The sequence below is a fragment of the Grosmannia clavigera genome (assembly GCF_000143105.1).
Source record: "Grosmannia clavigera kw1407 unplaced genomic scaffold GCSC_173, whole genome shotgun sequence".
NCBI classification, from domain to species: Eukaryota; Fungi; Ascomycota; class Sordariomycetes; order Ophiostomatales; family Ophiostomataceae; genus Leptographium; species Leptographium clavigerum.
In genome coordinates this window covers 176,510-192,157 of record NW_014040765.1, presented here as the reverse complement: position 1 = coordinate 192,157, position 15,648 = coordinate 176,510, and the positions used below count along the sequence as shown (strand labels likewise).

General features: G+C 57.8%; 4 protein-coding genes across 4 annotated transcripts; 3 read left to right on the top strand and 1 right to left on the bottom strand.

Moving 5' to 3' along the window:
* Positions 1 to 1,511: 1,511 nt before the first annotated feature.
* On the top strand, positions 1,512 to 4,240 carry CMQ_7052 (beta-glucosidase; the record flags this gene model as incomplete). The annotated part of the gene is made up of 2 exons (XM_014314057.1): positions 1,512 to 1,869; positions 1,938 to 4,240. 2 exons carry the CDS (start codon positions 1,512 to 1,514, stop codon positions 4,238 to 4,240), a joined length of 2,661 nt encoding a protein of 886 aa, XP_014169532.1.
* Positions 4,241 to 9,845: 5,605 nt separating this feature from the next.
* Positions 9,846 to 11,426, top strand: CMQ_7147 (anthranilate n-hydroxycinnamoyl/benzoyltransferase; the record flags this gene model as incomplete). The annotated part of the gene is made up of 1 exon (XM_014314152.1): positions 9,846 to 11,426. One exon carries the CDS (start codon positions 9,846 to 9,848, stop codon positions 11,424 to 11,426), a length of 1,581 nt encoding a protein of 526 aa, XP_014169627.1.
* Positions 11,427 to 11,714: 288 nt separating this feature from the next.
* On the bottom strand, positions 11,715 to 12,827 carry CMQ_7076 (2og-Fe oxygenase family protein; the record flags this gene model as incomplete). The annotated part of the gene is made up of 1 exon (XM_014314081.1): positions 11,715 to 12,827. One exon carries the CDS (start codon positions 12,825 to 12,827, stop codon positions 11,715 to 11,717), a length of 1,113 nt encoding a protein of 370 aa, XP_014169556.1.
* A 1,115-nt stretch (positions 12,828 to 13,942) lies between these two features.
* CMQ_7238 (uncharacterized protein) lies at positions 13,943 to 14,714 on the top strand (the record flags this gene model as incomplete). Its single annotated transcript, XM_014314243.1, has 2 exons — positions 13,943 to 13,976; positions 14,044 to 14,714. The coding sequence occupies 2 exons, from the start codon at positions 13,943 to 13,945 to the stop codon at positions 14,712 to 14,714; spliced, it is 705 nt and encodes a 234-aa protein (XP_014169718.1).
* Between the last annotated feature and the right edge of the window lie 934 nt (positions 14,715 to 15,648).

The following is a 15,648-nucleotide window of genomic DNA, read 5'->3' as shown; positions in this document are numbered from 1 at the left end:
CTGGTGCTCTCTGGACAGCCGAAAGTCGTCTGGGCATAAGCCGTTGGCAAACCGAGATTCCGGAACGCTGTGGAGTAGCTGGATGAGGGGAACAAACTAATTTACGGAGCACTGCGTAAATAGCGGAGATTTACGTCGTATGGAGTCTGGAATGGCATGTGCGTGTCCGGAGTTCATGGTGGACGACAGAAACAAAAGCAGCGAAGAGGCGAGGAAGATGGTCTCAAGAGCGAGAAGCCGTTTTTTCTGACAAACGCAGGGCGTCTTTGACAGCAGTGGCAACGGCCGTTAACGGCCGTTACATAGTATGTAAGATACTTTGCACTTTTAACATTAGCATTCGCGCGTGAAAGAGTTTTCTCAGGTGGGTTCTGTTACGATCATCGGCGTACGGAGTAGCGAAGTCTTCCCACAGCGCCAATACTCTGAGGCAAATAGAACAATTAGCGGCCCGAAAATGGCTGCCTACTAATATGTATCGCGCTTTTTTACCCTCAATCTCCCAGCCTGCCCGAAGCAAGTACTAATTTCCGAGCCGCTGGGACTGGAACGACGAACCGAATTACTGAGGTTGCATTCGGAGTGCCTGTACTGCAGGTATTGGACACATGCCTGTCGGGGCGCTTACCTTCGGGTTGCATTGCGGCTTTCGTCACAATACGGAGCAGTACCGAACAGGCGAGCACTCCGTATTTTGTAGGTCGGACGACTAAGCGCTTCGTACGAGTACAAATAGAGTGCAACGCTCCTCTCATTGAGTCGGATGTGTTATCTGCTTGAAATTGCCCGCCGACATGCCAGCCGGTCTGCAGCCATCTGTACTCCGTACTCTACGAGTACTCGTGCGGAGTAAGTACATCGTAGGTTGCATCACGCTCACGTCCGGCAAAACAAGCAAACGATTGGAGGCGCAAGGCATCAGAACTAACGCGCTGCGATATGGAGAAAGCGCGTTGCACTGTTGGACTCTTTGTTGTTGTGGGGTAGCGCAAATTTTTTCACTGTTAAATCTCTTAAAGTTATTCGACTCGGACTGAGTTTTGAAACAGACCAAGGAAGGCTGAGCGACGAAAGCTGGATGTGTCCTAATGCGGACTAACACTCCTTCCTGCCTAAAAGCTAAATGGTAAAACACCAACGTCGTTTAGGCAAGTTTGTTGGACATTATGCCAAATCACGCTGATAAGACGCAACGAGACGAAGGACGACGCATTGGCTTGCTAGATAATACATAGTAGGCTGGCAGAACGACGTCTGCGCACGAGAAAAGGGAACGGCTGGTCGTATTTTACGAAGTACGGAGTACACAGCAGTGCAATGTGAAACGTGAAGAACCACATGACGTAGGCTCAGGCTCCACCGCTACTTCCCCAACGGGAATTGAGCACCGCACCTCTGCGCAGTTAGATATCTCACGGGTTGCAGCCAGAGAAGCCTAATTGTCCCGTCTGTACGGCCATACCGCTGCTTCTCTTGCTCAGCTCCGAATCAATAAGAATTCGCAGTCCACGATGGGCACTGCAGGCACAGCCGTCCGGCCGGTTCAACCGCCTCGATCGCCCATAGTTGCTCCCGCCATGAGTCGTCCCTGCATCGACGCAGAAAAGAGCACTCGGTCACAAGGGACAGACTACATCAAGACAGTTTCGAGGCCTGCCAAAACCACAGTCGGGCACCGGACATGGACGACGAAGCTGGGTCACGGGCGTGGCACTCCATTTGCCGTCACCGTGATCATTGCTGCTCTCTTGCTCGTTAGCTTCACCGCCAAGTGGTGCCAGCAGCAGAATCTGGCCGGGAAGCGACTGTTCTCCCTGCCGCCTTCTGAAGTTCCCTACTACGGCCGCAGCCCTCCGGTCTATCCGTCTCGTAAGTCTGGATCAGCAGACCAAAGGCACAACGGACGCACAGAAGCACGGCCTGACGATGGGATATAGCTTCCGGGAATGGGTCGTCCAGCTCGGCCTGGGCACGAGCCTACGGCAAAGCGTGCGCTCTTGTCGACCAGATGACGCTGGAGGAGAAGGTCAACCTGACACACGGCTGGCCAGGCCGCTGTGCGGGAAACTCGGGGACGGTGCCGCGTCTGGGCGTGCCTTCGCTCTGTTACGCGGACGCTCCCGACGGCGTGCGTGGCCAGGAATTTGTGCCTGCTTTCCCGGCCGGGATCCATCTGGCCTCGACCTTTGACGCAGACCTGATGTACCGCTACGGCAAGGCTGTCGGGAGCGAGTTCTACGGACGAGGCGTGCACGTCGCTCTCGGCCCGGTGGCTGGACCTCTCGGCCGCATCGCCCGCGGTGGACGCAACTGGGAAGGCCTCAGCAACGACCCGTATCTAGCGGGCGTTGGGTTGGGGGCCATCACGCGCGGCATGCAGGAGGCCGGCGTGATTGCTACGCCTAAACACTTCCTCCTCAACGAACAGGAGTTCCGGCGCCGCGAGACGGCCCGCCAGCCGACGCCCGGCATTGTGGGCGAGGCGGTCAGCACAAACGTCGACGACCGCACATTGCACGAGCTATACGTGTTTCCGTTCATGGACGCGCTGGCGGCCGGAGCGGCGGCAATCATGTGCTCGTACCAGCGGGCGAACCATTCGTATGGCTGTCAGAACTCGAAACTGCTCAACGGCGTGCTCAAGACCGAGCTCGGCTTCGAAGGCTTTGTCGTCAGCGACTGGGACGGTCAGCATTCGGGTGTGGCCTCGGCCCTGGCGGGTCTCGACGTGGCCATGCCCGGCAGCGATGGCTTCTGGGCCGGCGGGCTGCTGGCCACAGCCGTCACCAACGGATCGGTCGCCGTCGAGCGCATCGACGACATGGCCACGCGCATCTTGGCGTCTCGGAGCTACATCGAAGAGATCGGAGAAAACGGGCTCGGCCAGATGTTGTTAACCGGTCTCCCCTTCCCGATACCGCCGGCCATCTACGCCAGCACGGAGCGCCACCCTCCTGTCGACGTGCAGGCCGGCCACGCGGCCCTGATCCGCACCATTGGGGCTGCGGGCACTGTGCTGGTCAAGAACGTCAACCACACGCTGCCGCTAGGCCGGCCGCGGTTCCTCTGTGTGTATGGCTACGATGCGGTCGTCAAAGCCGGTCCATGGGACGACCCTGCTCGCTTCGGCGGTGGCTACAACGTCAACGGCGGCTGGAACACGCTCAACGGCACGCTGATCACGGGCGGCGGATCCGGTGGCAGCACGCCGCCATACGTGGTATCGCCGTTCCAGGCGCTGCAAGAGCGCGTGGTGGCCGAGGGAGGCGTTCTGCGGTGGGACTTTCACGCCGAGGCGCCACCGGTGATCTACGCCAACGCCGATGCCTGTCTCGTCTTTATTAACGCCTACGCTTCCGAGATCTTCGACCGACCCAGCCTGACGGACCAGTTCAGCGATCAGCTCGTGCTCAACGTTGCCAGCAGCTGTGCCAACACCATTGTGGTCGTGCACTCGGCCGGCATCCGCGTGGTCGACGCGTGGATCGACCATGTCAACGTGACGGCCGTGTTGTTTGCCGGTTTGCCGGGACAGGAGTCGGGCCACAGCCTGACGGACGTGCTGTACGGCGACGTCAACCCGTCTGGCCGGTTGCCGTATACGGTGGCGCGGCGCGAGTCAGACTACGGGGCGCTGCTCAGTCCGTGCCTGTCTACGGAATACTACCCCGACGACGACTTTTCCGAGGGCCTGTATATCGACTACCGCGCTTTTGACCGCCGCGGCATCGAACCGCGATTTCCCTTTGGTTTCGGGCTGTCATACACCACATTTGACTACGGCCCCGAGCTGACGGTCGACGTGGTCGGGGCAAAAGAGAAGGAGACGGAGACGGAGACGACGTCTAACAGCACCATACCCGCGTTCCCCGACCCAGACGTGCCCGTCGTGCAGGGCGGCCACCCAGACTTGTGGCAGACGGTGGCCGTTGTGCGCAGCCGCATCGCCAACAGCGGGGAGACGGCCGGGACCGAGGTGGTGCAGCTCTATGTCGGAGTGCCAGGTGCAGATGGCGCCATCACGGCGGGGGATTCGCCCGTGCGGCAGCTTCGAGGATTTCGGCGCGTCGGTCCGCTAGCGGCTGGGCAGGAGGCCATCGTGGAGTTTGTGCTGACGCGACGAGACCTCAGCGTGTGGGACGCGGCGGCGCAGCAGTGGCGGCTGCGGCAAGGGACCTACCAGCTGTATGTCGGGGCGAGCAGTCGGGATCTGAGGGTGAACGGGACGCTACTGATTTAGGGGGATTTAAGGGGAAGAGGAGAAGTGAGCAGAGGGGAGAAGAGAAAAAGGAGGAGAACGGAGAGAGGAGGCAGAATACGAGCAATGACCTATCTTACGACGTAGAAGCACTTTGGACTGATATCGAGCCTGGAGGCCTCTTTGGCAAAGGACAAGCGAGTTCTACGACATCACCCTGCAGAATGGAGAGAGAGAGGAGAGGAGGCTGGGAAGAGAAGACGCTGACAAAGGCTTCGCAGACAGACGAGGCAGAGAAGGAGAGAGAAACGGAGAAGGCAGGAACAACCAGCCGGCCGGGCCGTAAGTTCCGGTGTGGCCTGCCTTGTCCAGTCAATCAAAACTGGGTGCCTGCTGCACCTCCAGGCTCCCGCTCCCTTTTTATGCAAGAATTTCCAGAAATTGCCAGCCTTGGCCACAATCGCTGGCCCGCTCGCCTGCATGCTCTCGTACTGCAGATGGGGTCACCATTCCGGATCGCAGCTGGTCCATCGACGCCCCTCTCCTCTTGCACAAGCAGGAGTTGTCCGCAGGCAGAGCCGGTGGGGAAACCCCAAATAAATTGCGAGAATTGCGAGAATTGCGAGAATTGTGAAGAAAGAGACAAGAACCAGACTACAGAAGAATGAGAACGAAAAACAAAGAAGAAAGAAAAAAAGAAACTCAAGTCTCGCACTCCGTACTTCCTAGCTTGCTAGTGTCCTGCAACAGGCCAGAAAGAGACATGAAAGCGTCGCATCAGGTCCCGTTCTGGCGAGCCACAACGCCAAAACTGATAAAAAGCGTTCCTTCCCTTCCGCCTCCTCTCCCGGTCTTCCGGAAATTAAAGGGTCACTTTTTCTCGGCTGACCCATGTCCTCCGGGGCAGAAGGACAGACAGAGAGCGAAAGAGGGGACTGTAAGCTGCAGCAGGGCGCCTAACAAGTAAGATACGACTCCGTAGAGATCTCCGTGGAGAGAACAGTGCGTCCTGTCGAAGAGTTTTCTTACAACTGACCCGTAAACTTGGCGGTCGAGTGGGCTGCGAGCACGGACAAGAGCGATGCTCGACCGATCAGGGCAGCGGCGAGACTGTACGGAGTACGTGCTCGTGCTCGTGCTCGTGCTCGTGATCGTGCTCGTAGCCACCGGAGCCGGTCAGACAAAGTAAGATACGACGTACTCCGTCTGCCGGTGGATACTCGCTACAGCATCTTACGTCGGCGGATGCTACTGGGACGGTGATGCAAGCCATACGTACGACGTATGTACGGAGTACATAGTACGAGCAGGACGCAGGAAAAACACCCCCAACCGGCTGACAGGGAGGAAGATACGCTTATTCGCCTTCGCCGAGCCGTCGCACGTCGTCGCGGGCAGGACGTCGTCCACAGCGACGCTTGACCCGAGACGGCGTGTAATCATGGCCCGGTCCTAGTGTCTCATCATCGAGAATGGGACTTGCCGTCGGCTGGCTCGTCTATGTCGTAGCAGGCCTGGCCGCGACTCGGCCTGTCCTTTGGAATCTCTTTTGGCTCTCTCGCGCTCCTGTCTGGTACCGGAGTCAGGGGGGAGGGGCGGAAAGCAAAGTGCGTACATGTACGTTTTGCATGTCAGAGTTACATTCCTTGACGCTGGTCTTTTTCTCACACCCCCCTGCCCTGCCCTCCCGACCACGTTTTCTGCACAGTAGGCAATCCTGCTCACCGTTCTGCTGGCCAGGTCGCAAAAGTACACATTCGCAGACTATGTGCACAACTTTCGCCATGCCACGTATCACGTATCTCATGTAGGCGCGGGACAGAAAAAGGGCAGCCCTGTCCGTTGGTAATGGCGTGTGTACAAAGTGGTCGTTACTCACCTGGAAAATAGGCTTATTTCACCGCGTGTGCCGATGTTCAAAAATAAGCGAAAATGAGATGACAGGGAGGTGCTCGTCCTACATAGTACCTTTTCAAGACGACCATCCCTGCGAGGCTTTGGCACACGATACCACAGCAGCTCAACAGCACACATCTTGACCCCGTGACACCACGGTGAGTGAATGCTCTGCCCGCCGCTGTCTGTGCGTCGGTGCCAGAAAGATACATCGCCTGCATGCACCCTCACCGCCCTGTCTCACCGCGCGCACGCGCTCGTGCGTCCTTGCAGCGAAGGAATGCGATGCTGCCGGGGCGCCGCGAATGTGATCAGAACCCAGCTCCGCGCACGAACAATGGCACAAGGCCGGCCAGCTGCAGCATCGAAGAGGGCTTGTGCCCTGTCTCCAGGGGTGCGAGTGCGATTCGTACTGTGTAGCATTCTGCAGCGTACGACGTACAGTTGCAGCGCGTCCTGCCATGTTTTTTCAGCTTCATTCCTTCCATTTCCTGGTTGTCTCCTTCTGGAGCCCCGCCTGTAAAGCGTCTCTCGCCTGGCTCAAGACGGTCAAGCCTGCTCCGTATCTATCTGATTGCAACGACATTATCTAGTGCAGGGCAGTAGGCCTTTATGACAGGTCATCCGCGCGAGCAAGGACGAAGAGCGCCGGGTACGGAGTACATAGTACGATGCCGATGGGCAGAGCAGGAATCTCCATGCTCGTATTCTTCTTTTTCTATTTTTCTATTTTTCTTTCTTTTTCCCAGCCCAAAGTCGCGGCCGAGCGTGCGGATGGGCAGACAACACAACCACGGCAACACGCAGCCAGACCGACGGCATCGCGTCGACCGAGGCGTGCACGCCGCATCGTACTCTCAAATCAAACGTCCCAGCCGGTCTGCCAGCCCCTTTCAGATTGGCAGAGACAGCAGCAGAGCATGCCCTACTCCGCATTCCGCATGCACGACGGGGAACCAGGATCAGGGCTCATTGTGCCCCAGATGGCGTGGCCGGGGAGCTCGACTGGGAGTAGCGCGCTCTGGCGATGCTCGACATCCGGTCCACACCCTCCTCAGGCCTCAGGCCCAGGCTTGTCCCTACGCGGACGGCTCGTCCGGTGGAGAGACCGACCAGACAGACCGGACGGCCAGTGCAGCAGCAACAGCAGCAGCACAACCACACACGCGCACAATCGCACGCACAAGTCGGCTTTTTCGAAGAGTGGGCCACAGACCGGCTTCACTGTGCAGCTCGGTCTGGGAGGGGGGGCAAGGTCAACCGTTGAAGCTAGCAGGGCATGGAGAATACCATTGCAGCGTGCAGCCATACGAGATGTGCTCGTCTTTGACCTATCGCTTCTCCTGCAGACGAAGGCGGGCAGGCTCCAGTCCGGTGGCAGCTGCCGTTCCGGATGCCTTCCGCACACGACTCAAGAAATGTGACTGCACGATGAGTCGGGTTGTGACGTACAGCACCGGTCGTGCCTTCCCCTTTCCGAGAAAATACACCCTACTGCCTTGGCCCTGTTAAATATCTTAGCTGTTCGTCCTTCTCCCTCCTCCTTCCCTGTGCCTCAATCCTGGCTTCATCTTCTTCACACTTTTGCCTCGTCCTCCACAATCTTTTTTTTTTCCTTTTAGCTGCTTTTTGCTCCGCCGTCTGCCCTCTCGCATTCGTCGCCTCACCGGACCACCACCACGACCACCCCCCCTCCCCCCTGCGTGTCCACCACCCCTGCCAACCAGACTCTCCTGATTGGCGCGGAGCCAAGACGGCCCCCCTTCCGGCTGTCTTCAAGAAAGAGACAAGATACAAGGAGGAAAAGCTACGAGAGCACATCGACAGACTTCGGCCGGCTCCTGCATGTCCATTTGCACCCGGCACGGATGCACAGCACTGCTGCCGTCTGCAGACGTCCCCCCTCTCCACCCTCTCCACCCTCCATCCTCCACCCCCCACGGGTCTGATTTCAGAGCTCCAGCTTGGCCACCCTCCTCCCTTGCGTGAATCTTGCGTGCCTCTGCTGGTAGGATCCCGCATTGTCGTCGCAGCGCCAAATCTTGCTGCCCGACGCTCGACGCTCTTGCTAGACGCCACCTGGAACCGCCGCCTGGGCTCTCTGCTACCGCCTTCTCTTCCCCCTTCTGCAGCCCTGCTGGAAGGCCGTCGCGCCCCGAAGGCCAGCTGCTCGCACTACTGTCACTGTTCCCTGCTTCCCCGCCCTGCTTTTCCCAACCCGATGGTCTATTGAACAGAGCGGCTACACCGCCGGCGCTATCCAACACTGACAGGGGGTACACTTGCATACAAAGCACGCCTGCCGCAAGCTTTCTGCACACCACACGCACACACCCCTACGTCCGTCGATTTCGAGAACGTTTTGCTTTCTTTTCCTTTCCGGAGTATACGAAGAGCATTGGGATAAAGCGGTCTGTGAACCCCCAAAAGAAGCAACTTTTCGAAACCCTCAACTCCAAATTGGGAAAAAGAAGGGAGAGGGCGCGCAGAAAAGAGGAAAGACTGCTCCAAGGGGATCAGATTCAAAGGGTGCTAAGAGACTGACAACGAGTGCCGGATGCACTGTAGCAATCCGAATCACAATCTTCTCACCCTGGTCGCCGTGTTATTGGGCTCCCTTGAACCAATTCGGCGTTGCAGCCAGATGATCGTCTGCTGTCGTCCAGAAGCCGACGCTTTATTTGCTGGGATCATATACGGCCACATAGTCTGCCTTTGGCCATTGTATTCCCATTGATAAACCCGTGTCCTGCAGCGCCTCTTGCTTTTCTCTCGGATATATCTGCTCCCCGTCTTCGGGCTTTGTCGGTTTCTTCTTCCTATTGGGGATCGTCTAGGCTGTGCCTTTCAAGCCTTGATCCCTTCTCCCCTTGCCCCCCTTGTCCTTTTGGCGCTGTTCCACTGATCATCCTCTCCAACGAGCTGGAATAATACGGTTCTCGGACGGCCCTACGCCCATCGACTGGCTCAATTACCGCCAGCCTTGCCGGACGGGAGCGAGCTAGCTTGGGATGGTTTGACTTTGACACAGGCTCATATCACGCGAAGTACACACATGTACACAGCCAACGCCAGCAAACAAGTACTCATGCACATATACACACACACACACACACACACACACACACACACACACACACACACCTCCCACCAATACGCTCCACACACCACCTGGTCTTGTTCTGTGCTCAGCCTGTCTGCGTTGTCTGCGTCTCCCCCCCTTCACTGTTCAACGACTGCCTCCCACCTGACATATCTGCCCCACAAGAACGACAGCTGGACACACACCCCTTGTTCGAATTGCATTGTTTAGCAATTCACAAGTTATTGCGGCTCTGACTCCACCGAATCAGAGTCCGTCACTCCCCCTCTTCCGTTTCAGACAACAACTCTCTTTTCTCGTCACTCGTCACTCGTCACTCACTCTTCAATCATCCGCACCGCCATTTCACAACCGTAAAGAGCCTGTTGCATACGCCTTTATAATATGCACTTTCCCGGACTGCCCAGCCGTTGTACACCAAATTATTCACAACACAACCAGCAGCGAACCGGCAGTTATACCCGACGGCGAGCCGAGTTCATGTCGTTCAAATCTTTACGTTCTCGATCCCAGCCTAAAAAAGCTGGCGCCCGCTGTCAGTCCACAGCCGGTTATCGAGACAAAAACCAGCAGGGCAAGCTTGCAAAATCAGAGCCTTCTATCCGCCTGGGTTCGTGCAAGCTGGCTCTGTCGTCCCTTCTAGCCAAAATGAGGGTCCAGCAGCAAAAGCCGGCATCCAGCCTGTGCATTGGTTCTTGTCCCTGTGACAAGAAAACCACCAACGACCACACAATCACGCGGCTTCCTGCCTGGGACCAAGCTTCTATGAGGAGCTACATCCGGGTGGTTCTCTGCTTTGCGTTCGACAACACGGCCATAGACGCGGCCGTACAGCATATCCGGGGCTCTCTGAAACGGCTTGCCTGCCAACGGCCTGCTTTTTCCGGTAGCATTGAGGTTCATGCCGGCGGTATCGTCCACCTTCGAACGAGCAACAAGCCGCAACTGGGAGAGGCGACCATTCCGTTTACGACTGTCGACATCTCGTCCAAGTTCCCGTACGCCTCGTTTGACGAGCTCAAGGAGGCTTCATTTCCACCGGCGGCCTTTGTAGCTCCCCATTTCAACCAGCCTTGCGTGGTTGGCGAGGGGCTACCGGGGGTGCCAGTTGCCGTGGTGAAGGCGTTTATCATACCGGGAGGCCTCCTGTTGGGGATATACTTCAACCATGCCGTCGCGGACGGAGACTGTCTTCGAGTATTTCTGGAAGCCTTTGCTGGGCAGACGTGCCACCAGCCCAGCTTTGGACCATCGACAATGGAGCACCATGTTCCGCTGTCGAGGCGGCAAATAAACGGCACAGATATCGGTCTGGAAAAACTTCTCGAGCGGATACCAGAGTATTCGATTTTGGACGAGCCGTTGGGCCCGACGATGCCCCGGCTGAGAGCGGAGGGGGTTCCGATGGACGAGATCCCCAAGATTGGCAAGATTTTTGTTTTCAACAATGAGCGGCTCAACGAGCTCCGAAGCTTCATCGCGGCCGAGTCGAGCAGGACGCAGAAGAAGACGGGGACGGGCTGCTGCAGACCACTCTTTCAAAACGGGGACGTTGGCGCCAACTACATCAACTACACCAACTACACCTGCCTGGCAGCGCTGACGTGGGCCCATATTACGCGGGCGCGGCTTGCCGACAAGAACCGATACGTGCCGTACTCTGCAGACTTGGACGAGACGGCGCTGCTGCAGACGATGGTGAACTGGAAGACACGTGCGTTCAAGGAGAAGAACAAGGATTACTTTGGCAACGCAACGGCAGTGGCAGCGACGCAGGTGCCAACAAGAGCGGTTCTCGTAGAAGCGGCGTCGGACCGATCACGACTAGCCGAGCTCGTTGCAACGATCGACAAGACGATCAGCAGTGTGGACGAAGACTATGTGCGGGACCGGACGGAGTTTTTCACGCGGGTTCCAGACCCGCGGCTGATCGGACTTCGATTCGACCCTCGGACGCCACAGGATCTGGGGTTCAACACGTGGCGGTTCTTCGGTTCGGACACGAAATGGACGATTCCGGGAGTGGGCAGCGGGAGCGGGAGGGGGGCTACGTCGCCCGACGTGGTTCGGCGGATGCAGGACGCGTGGAACATGAGCGGAGCCCTGATACTGCCAGCGAAGGCGGGGTCGACAGCCCACGAGCTTCTGGTGACGCTGCCGACGAGCTCGATGGAGCTGTTGTGCCAGGACCAAGACTGGATGTGCTGGGTGGACCGTGTGATCGGATGAGGGGACATCTGTTACAGGAGATGTTGATGTTACAGGAGGCAGGGGGATGGCTTATGATGCTATTGGTGATCTCTCCTCCAGGTGGATTTGCAATACTGTGTATGAGTCCTACGTTCTGGCTTTGCATTTGGACTGACAAGGACGACGAAAGATACCCAAGCTCGCGGAGGATTAGTTCCGCCCATGTTCCTGTTTCATTTTTTTTTCTTTCATTTTTTTTTTCTGCGAGTATGAGAAGTACCAAAATAAAGGCGGGTTTGCATAGTGCGGTCAGGGCGGCAGCAGTGCTCAGGCCAAGCCGACCGTGCTAGCGGAAGAGGAGTGCTGATGGTCAGCATCGGTGCCATAGTCTGTCGAGGCAGCAGCAGATGAAGAAGCAGGAGAAGAGTCAGAACCGGAGAGTCCTTGCTTGGCGCGCATGGCACGCACAGCAGCGCGGGTCTCCTTGGCAGTGTTGATGTTGACGCGATGTGTCTGGATGGCCTGATAGAGGGAGAGGGCGTTGACGGAGCCGCCGATGCCCAAAGGGGGGAGATTGATGTCGCCGACGACGGTAGCGCGCAGGGCGAAGACGATGCTGCGGCGAGAGGGGAGATTGGAGGGAGTAGATGTGGAGGCAGGCAGGCGGTCGACGGCGACACGATGGACGGCAGACGGGATGCGACGGCCGGAGAGGACGTGGAGGGTGTCGCCAGTCATAACGGTGACCTGAGGGGCATCGATCCAAAGAGGGGTTTTGGGTGGTGATGTCGAGACGGAAGCCGGATGTTCGCTGGATGCTGGCCGCACCTGCAGTCCCTTTCCGACGCAGACGCACAGAGTGAGCAGGCCGAGGTCGCGGTGCTGCTCGGCGCCACCACCGCCGTGTTCGTAGCGAAACAGCCGCAACAGCGTGGGCGGGTCATCGCGAGGGGATGAGGGGAACAAGGGAGATGAGTTGCCGTGATGGCAGCCCGGCTCGAGGCTGTCAGCCACGATGGCGTCCCAGGCGGCCGAGCCGGCGGGCAGGTCGAGATATGCGGCAATGTCGCCGAGGATGCGATGCAGCAGTCGGGCCACATCACGCCAGACTGCTGTGGCTGCCGAGACGAGGTCGCCAGGCGGCAGATGGTCGAGGCTCCGGCGCAGCGTCAGATACTCCTTCTCGCCCGGCAGGCGGGAATACCCTCGCTCGGTGCTCTTGGGGCTGCAAGGTGGCCCCCGGGATCCGCCCGGACGGAAGGCGTCCTTGGTGACGTCAGGCAGAGCAAAGAAAGTGTCGGCAGCAGCGAGGAGGCCATCGAGCTGAGCGGTCAGATGCGGACGCAACTGCAGGCCGACAAAGCCGTCGGTGCAGAGCTGGTGGATGTCGGGGCTGCTGAGCAGCGGTGGGGGATGTGGAGGTGGCGCGAATTGGTCCATGTGTGGGGGGGGGGTGAAGAATCAGGAGATGAGAATAGAGGGGAGAGAGGAGAGAGGATAGAGGATGACGATTTGAGGAGTTGAGGATGAGGAGCTAGGGAGACAGAGAGGATACGGGTAAGCTGGGGAGAGGCTGTACAAGAGCCAAGGAATCCGGCGAATACGCTATAACCGAACACTAGTCAACAGATGACGTGAGGACAACACGAGGCTGACGAGGACGGCGGCTTAGCCCATCGATGGACCTTTCATCACCAGAGGCCGCAGGCAGAAGATGTAAATGCACGTGCACCCGAATTTCCACTCCGCACGTCCAACGTCGATGCCTGATTCAGACCCGGCACAGCTCGCACAGGCTGCCGCATCCGGAAGCCGCGTCTCTTGCCCGATCAGCTGTTGGGGTACAGAGTTTTTTGTCTTTTCCGTCCATTCCACTATTTCCACATCACAACAAAAAAGGCATCCAACCACAGCGGTAACCAAACCAATGGGCTGCCATCGACAAACTCCACCACGTGCCAACGCATACAGGCACACCCCGGATGGGGCCGCGGTCTGGTTTGGCGCCATGGTTATGCTCTCACGTCTGCGCTAACCCGTTTATGGCTGGCATTCGTGCTGCATCGCTCCATCTGTGTCTGCCAGACCTCTTGTGATAATAGCCCTTCAACTGCAGACGGCAGCCGCCCGCTGACAAGCGCCAAAGTGATGCGGCCGCCATGCCGGCCTGTTTCGGGTTTCGACCCCCTTCCTCCGACGACTGGACGGGAATGGCTGCCTGTGACAGACAGCTTGCCATGGCGCACACATAGCCGCCCAGACGACAAGGCTCGTCGTCCACCACGGCACAGCACTCGTCGACCAGATGGGGTGTCGTGACATTGGCCCAGAAACAAAAAGCGGATGCTACTTAAAGTCGCCACGATCGCTGGCATACTGCTCGCTGTCTCTTCTCCCGCAAGCAGATCACCATTCGGCACGTTCCTATTCCTATTCCTGTTTTTCATTCACACTTTTTCTCCTTCTCTTCTCTACCCTGACCTGGCGTCAGATAATTTCGGTTGTGCAGCCTTGTCCGACATCTCTCTGGCTTTGCCCCTACTTGTCCACACACCATGGCTCGCCTTGTTCTCGCTGCTCTGCTGGCTTGTATGTGTCCTGAATCCCCTCCTGTTCTCTCTCCCATTTCTACGACTGACAACTGACTCTCTCCCAGTCTCTGCCGTCGTGCAGGCCATGCCCAAGCCCGTCGTTCTCAACGAGCGAGCCATCAGCAGCATAGCCGTGGCCGTTGCAACGTCATCCGCACCGCCGGCAATCTCGTCCGCCCCCGTCGCCTCTGCCTCCTCGACGACAGACACCTGTGTTGTCGATTCTAGCCTTCCCGGCAGCCAGAGCGTCGGCACCGGCGCCGGTGCCCAATTTATCACCGGCCAGTGCTTCAGCAAGGACGACTGTGCCTCGGGCTGCTGTGTCGCCCAGTCCGACGGCGTCGCCCTCTGCAAGCCCGCCGTCGTCACCGCCGAGGAGGGGCTCAGCTGCGACTTTTCCTGCTCGGCCACCGTCGCTGTCCGTGATGCTCCCGCCAACACCACTGCTCCTTCCACCAACAGCACCTCTAGCGGCACCGCCGTTTCTGCCGTTGCCGGCTCTACCAACACCACTTCGCCTGCGACTGCCGCCACCTGTGCCATCGACTACAGCCTTCCCGGCAGCCAGAGTGTCGGCCCGGCCGCCGGTGCCCAGTTCATCACCGGCCAGTGCTTCAGCAAGGCTGACTGCGCCTCGGCCTGCTGCGTCGCCCAGGCTGACGGCGTCGCCCTCTGCAAGTCGCTGATTGTGACCGGAGAGGACGGTCTCAGCTGCGACTATTCGTGCACTTCTTGAGAGACGCTTGCAGGCGCGCGACTCAAGCGACCTTTGCTTGCATTTCCATTGGCCCTTCACCTTTGCCTCTCTTTTCTCTGTTCTTTTCTTATGACTTATGTTTCTGGGGGTGTACAAGAACGTGGTGTAGATATTTCGACATTGATGTTGTATTATTGTGCATATACCGACTAGATAAGCCCTGCATGCAATATGAAAAGTGCTATTTGAACACGTTCCGGCTGGACAGTCGTGCAGCTCGACGACATGCGGCGAATCAGAGCTGTCGATGCCACCGCTCCGAGTATCGTGACAATCCTCTCCACAGCCAGACATAAAGTGTAGCGTGCAGTGAGAAAAGATGGCTCCGGTCCTCCACCTGTTCCCAAGAGGACAGGAGGGGGGCCGTTGCCGTGGTGTCGTAGGCGTCTTTCGTTGTGATGTCGCTGCCTGCCCCTCTTGTCCGCCGTCATCTTTTCTTTTCGCGTTCTCGGAAGTTTGCTAGTCAGGATGCGTTAGCCTTCTTCTTGTCTACCAAAACGGCTTGACCCTGTGATTAATAAGTAATTAACGCATTAAAAATAAATAGGGGGAAGTCAGATGGAGCGAAAGGTATAGTAGATTGAACCATGCCGACATGGATGGAGAAAGCGAAAAAAAGGGGCGCCTGCCGAGACAGAGGCGCCCTCTACTACTGCCCCGTTCGTGATGATGATATGATATCGGAACAACTCCTCCAAAACGCCTGGAAGCATGGCGCCGCCCTCTATGAATATCGAGTCGTGAAGCACATAATTATATAGAACAAAGCACAGAGAAACGAATGCGTCACCTGTCGCAATGTTAGAAGCCAAGTCGTCTTCCAGGGAGGGAAAAGGGGGCAAGTCGCAGCAGCGAGCCAGCAACCAAGGCGCTCACATCCACCGCCATGCACAATCAGGCTCGTACACTCGTC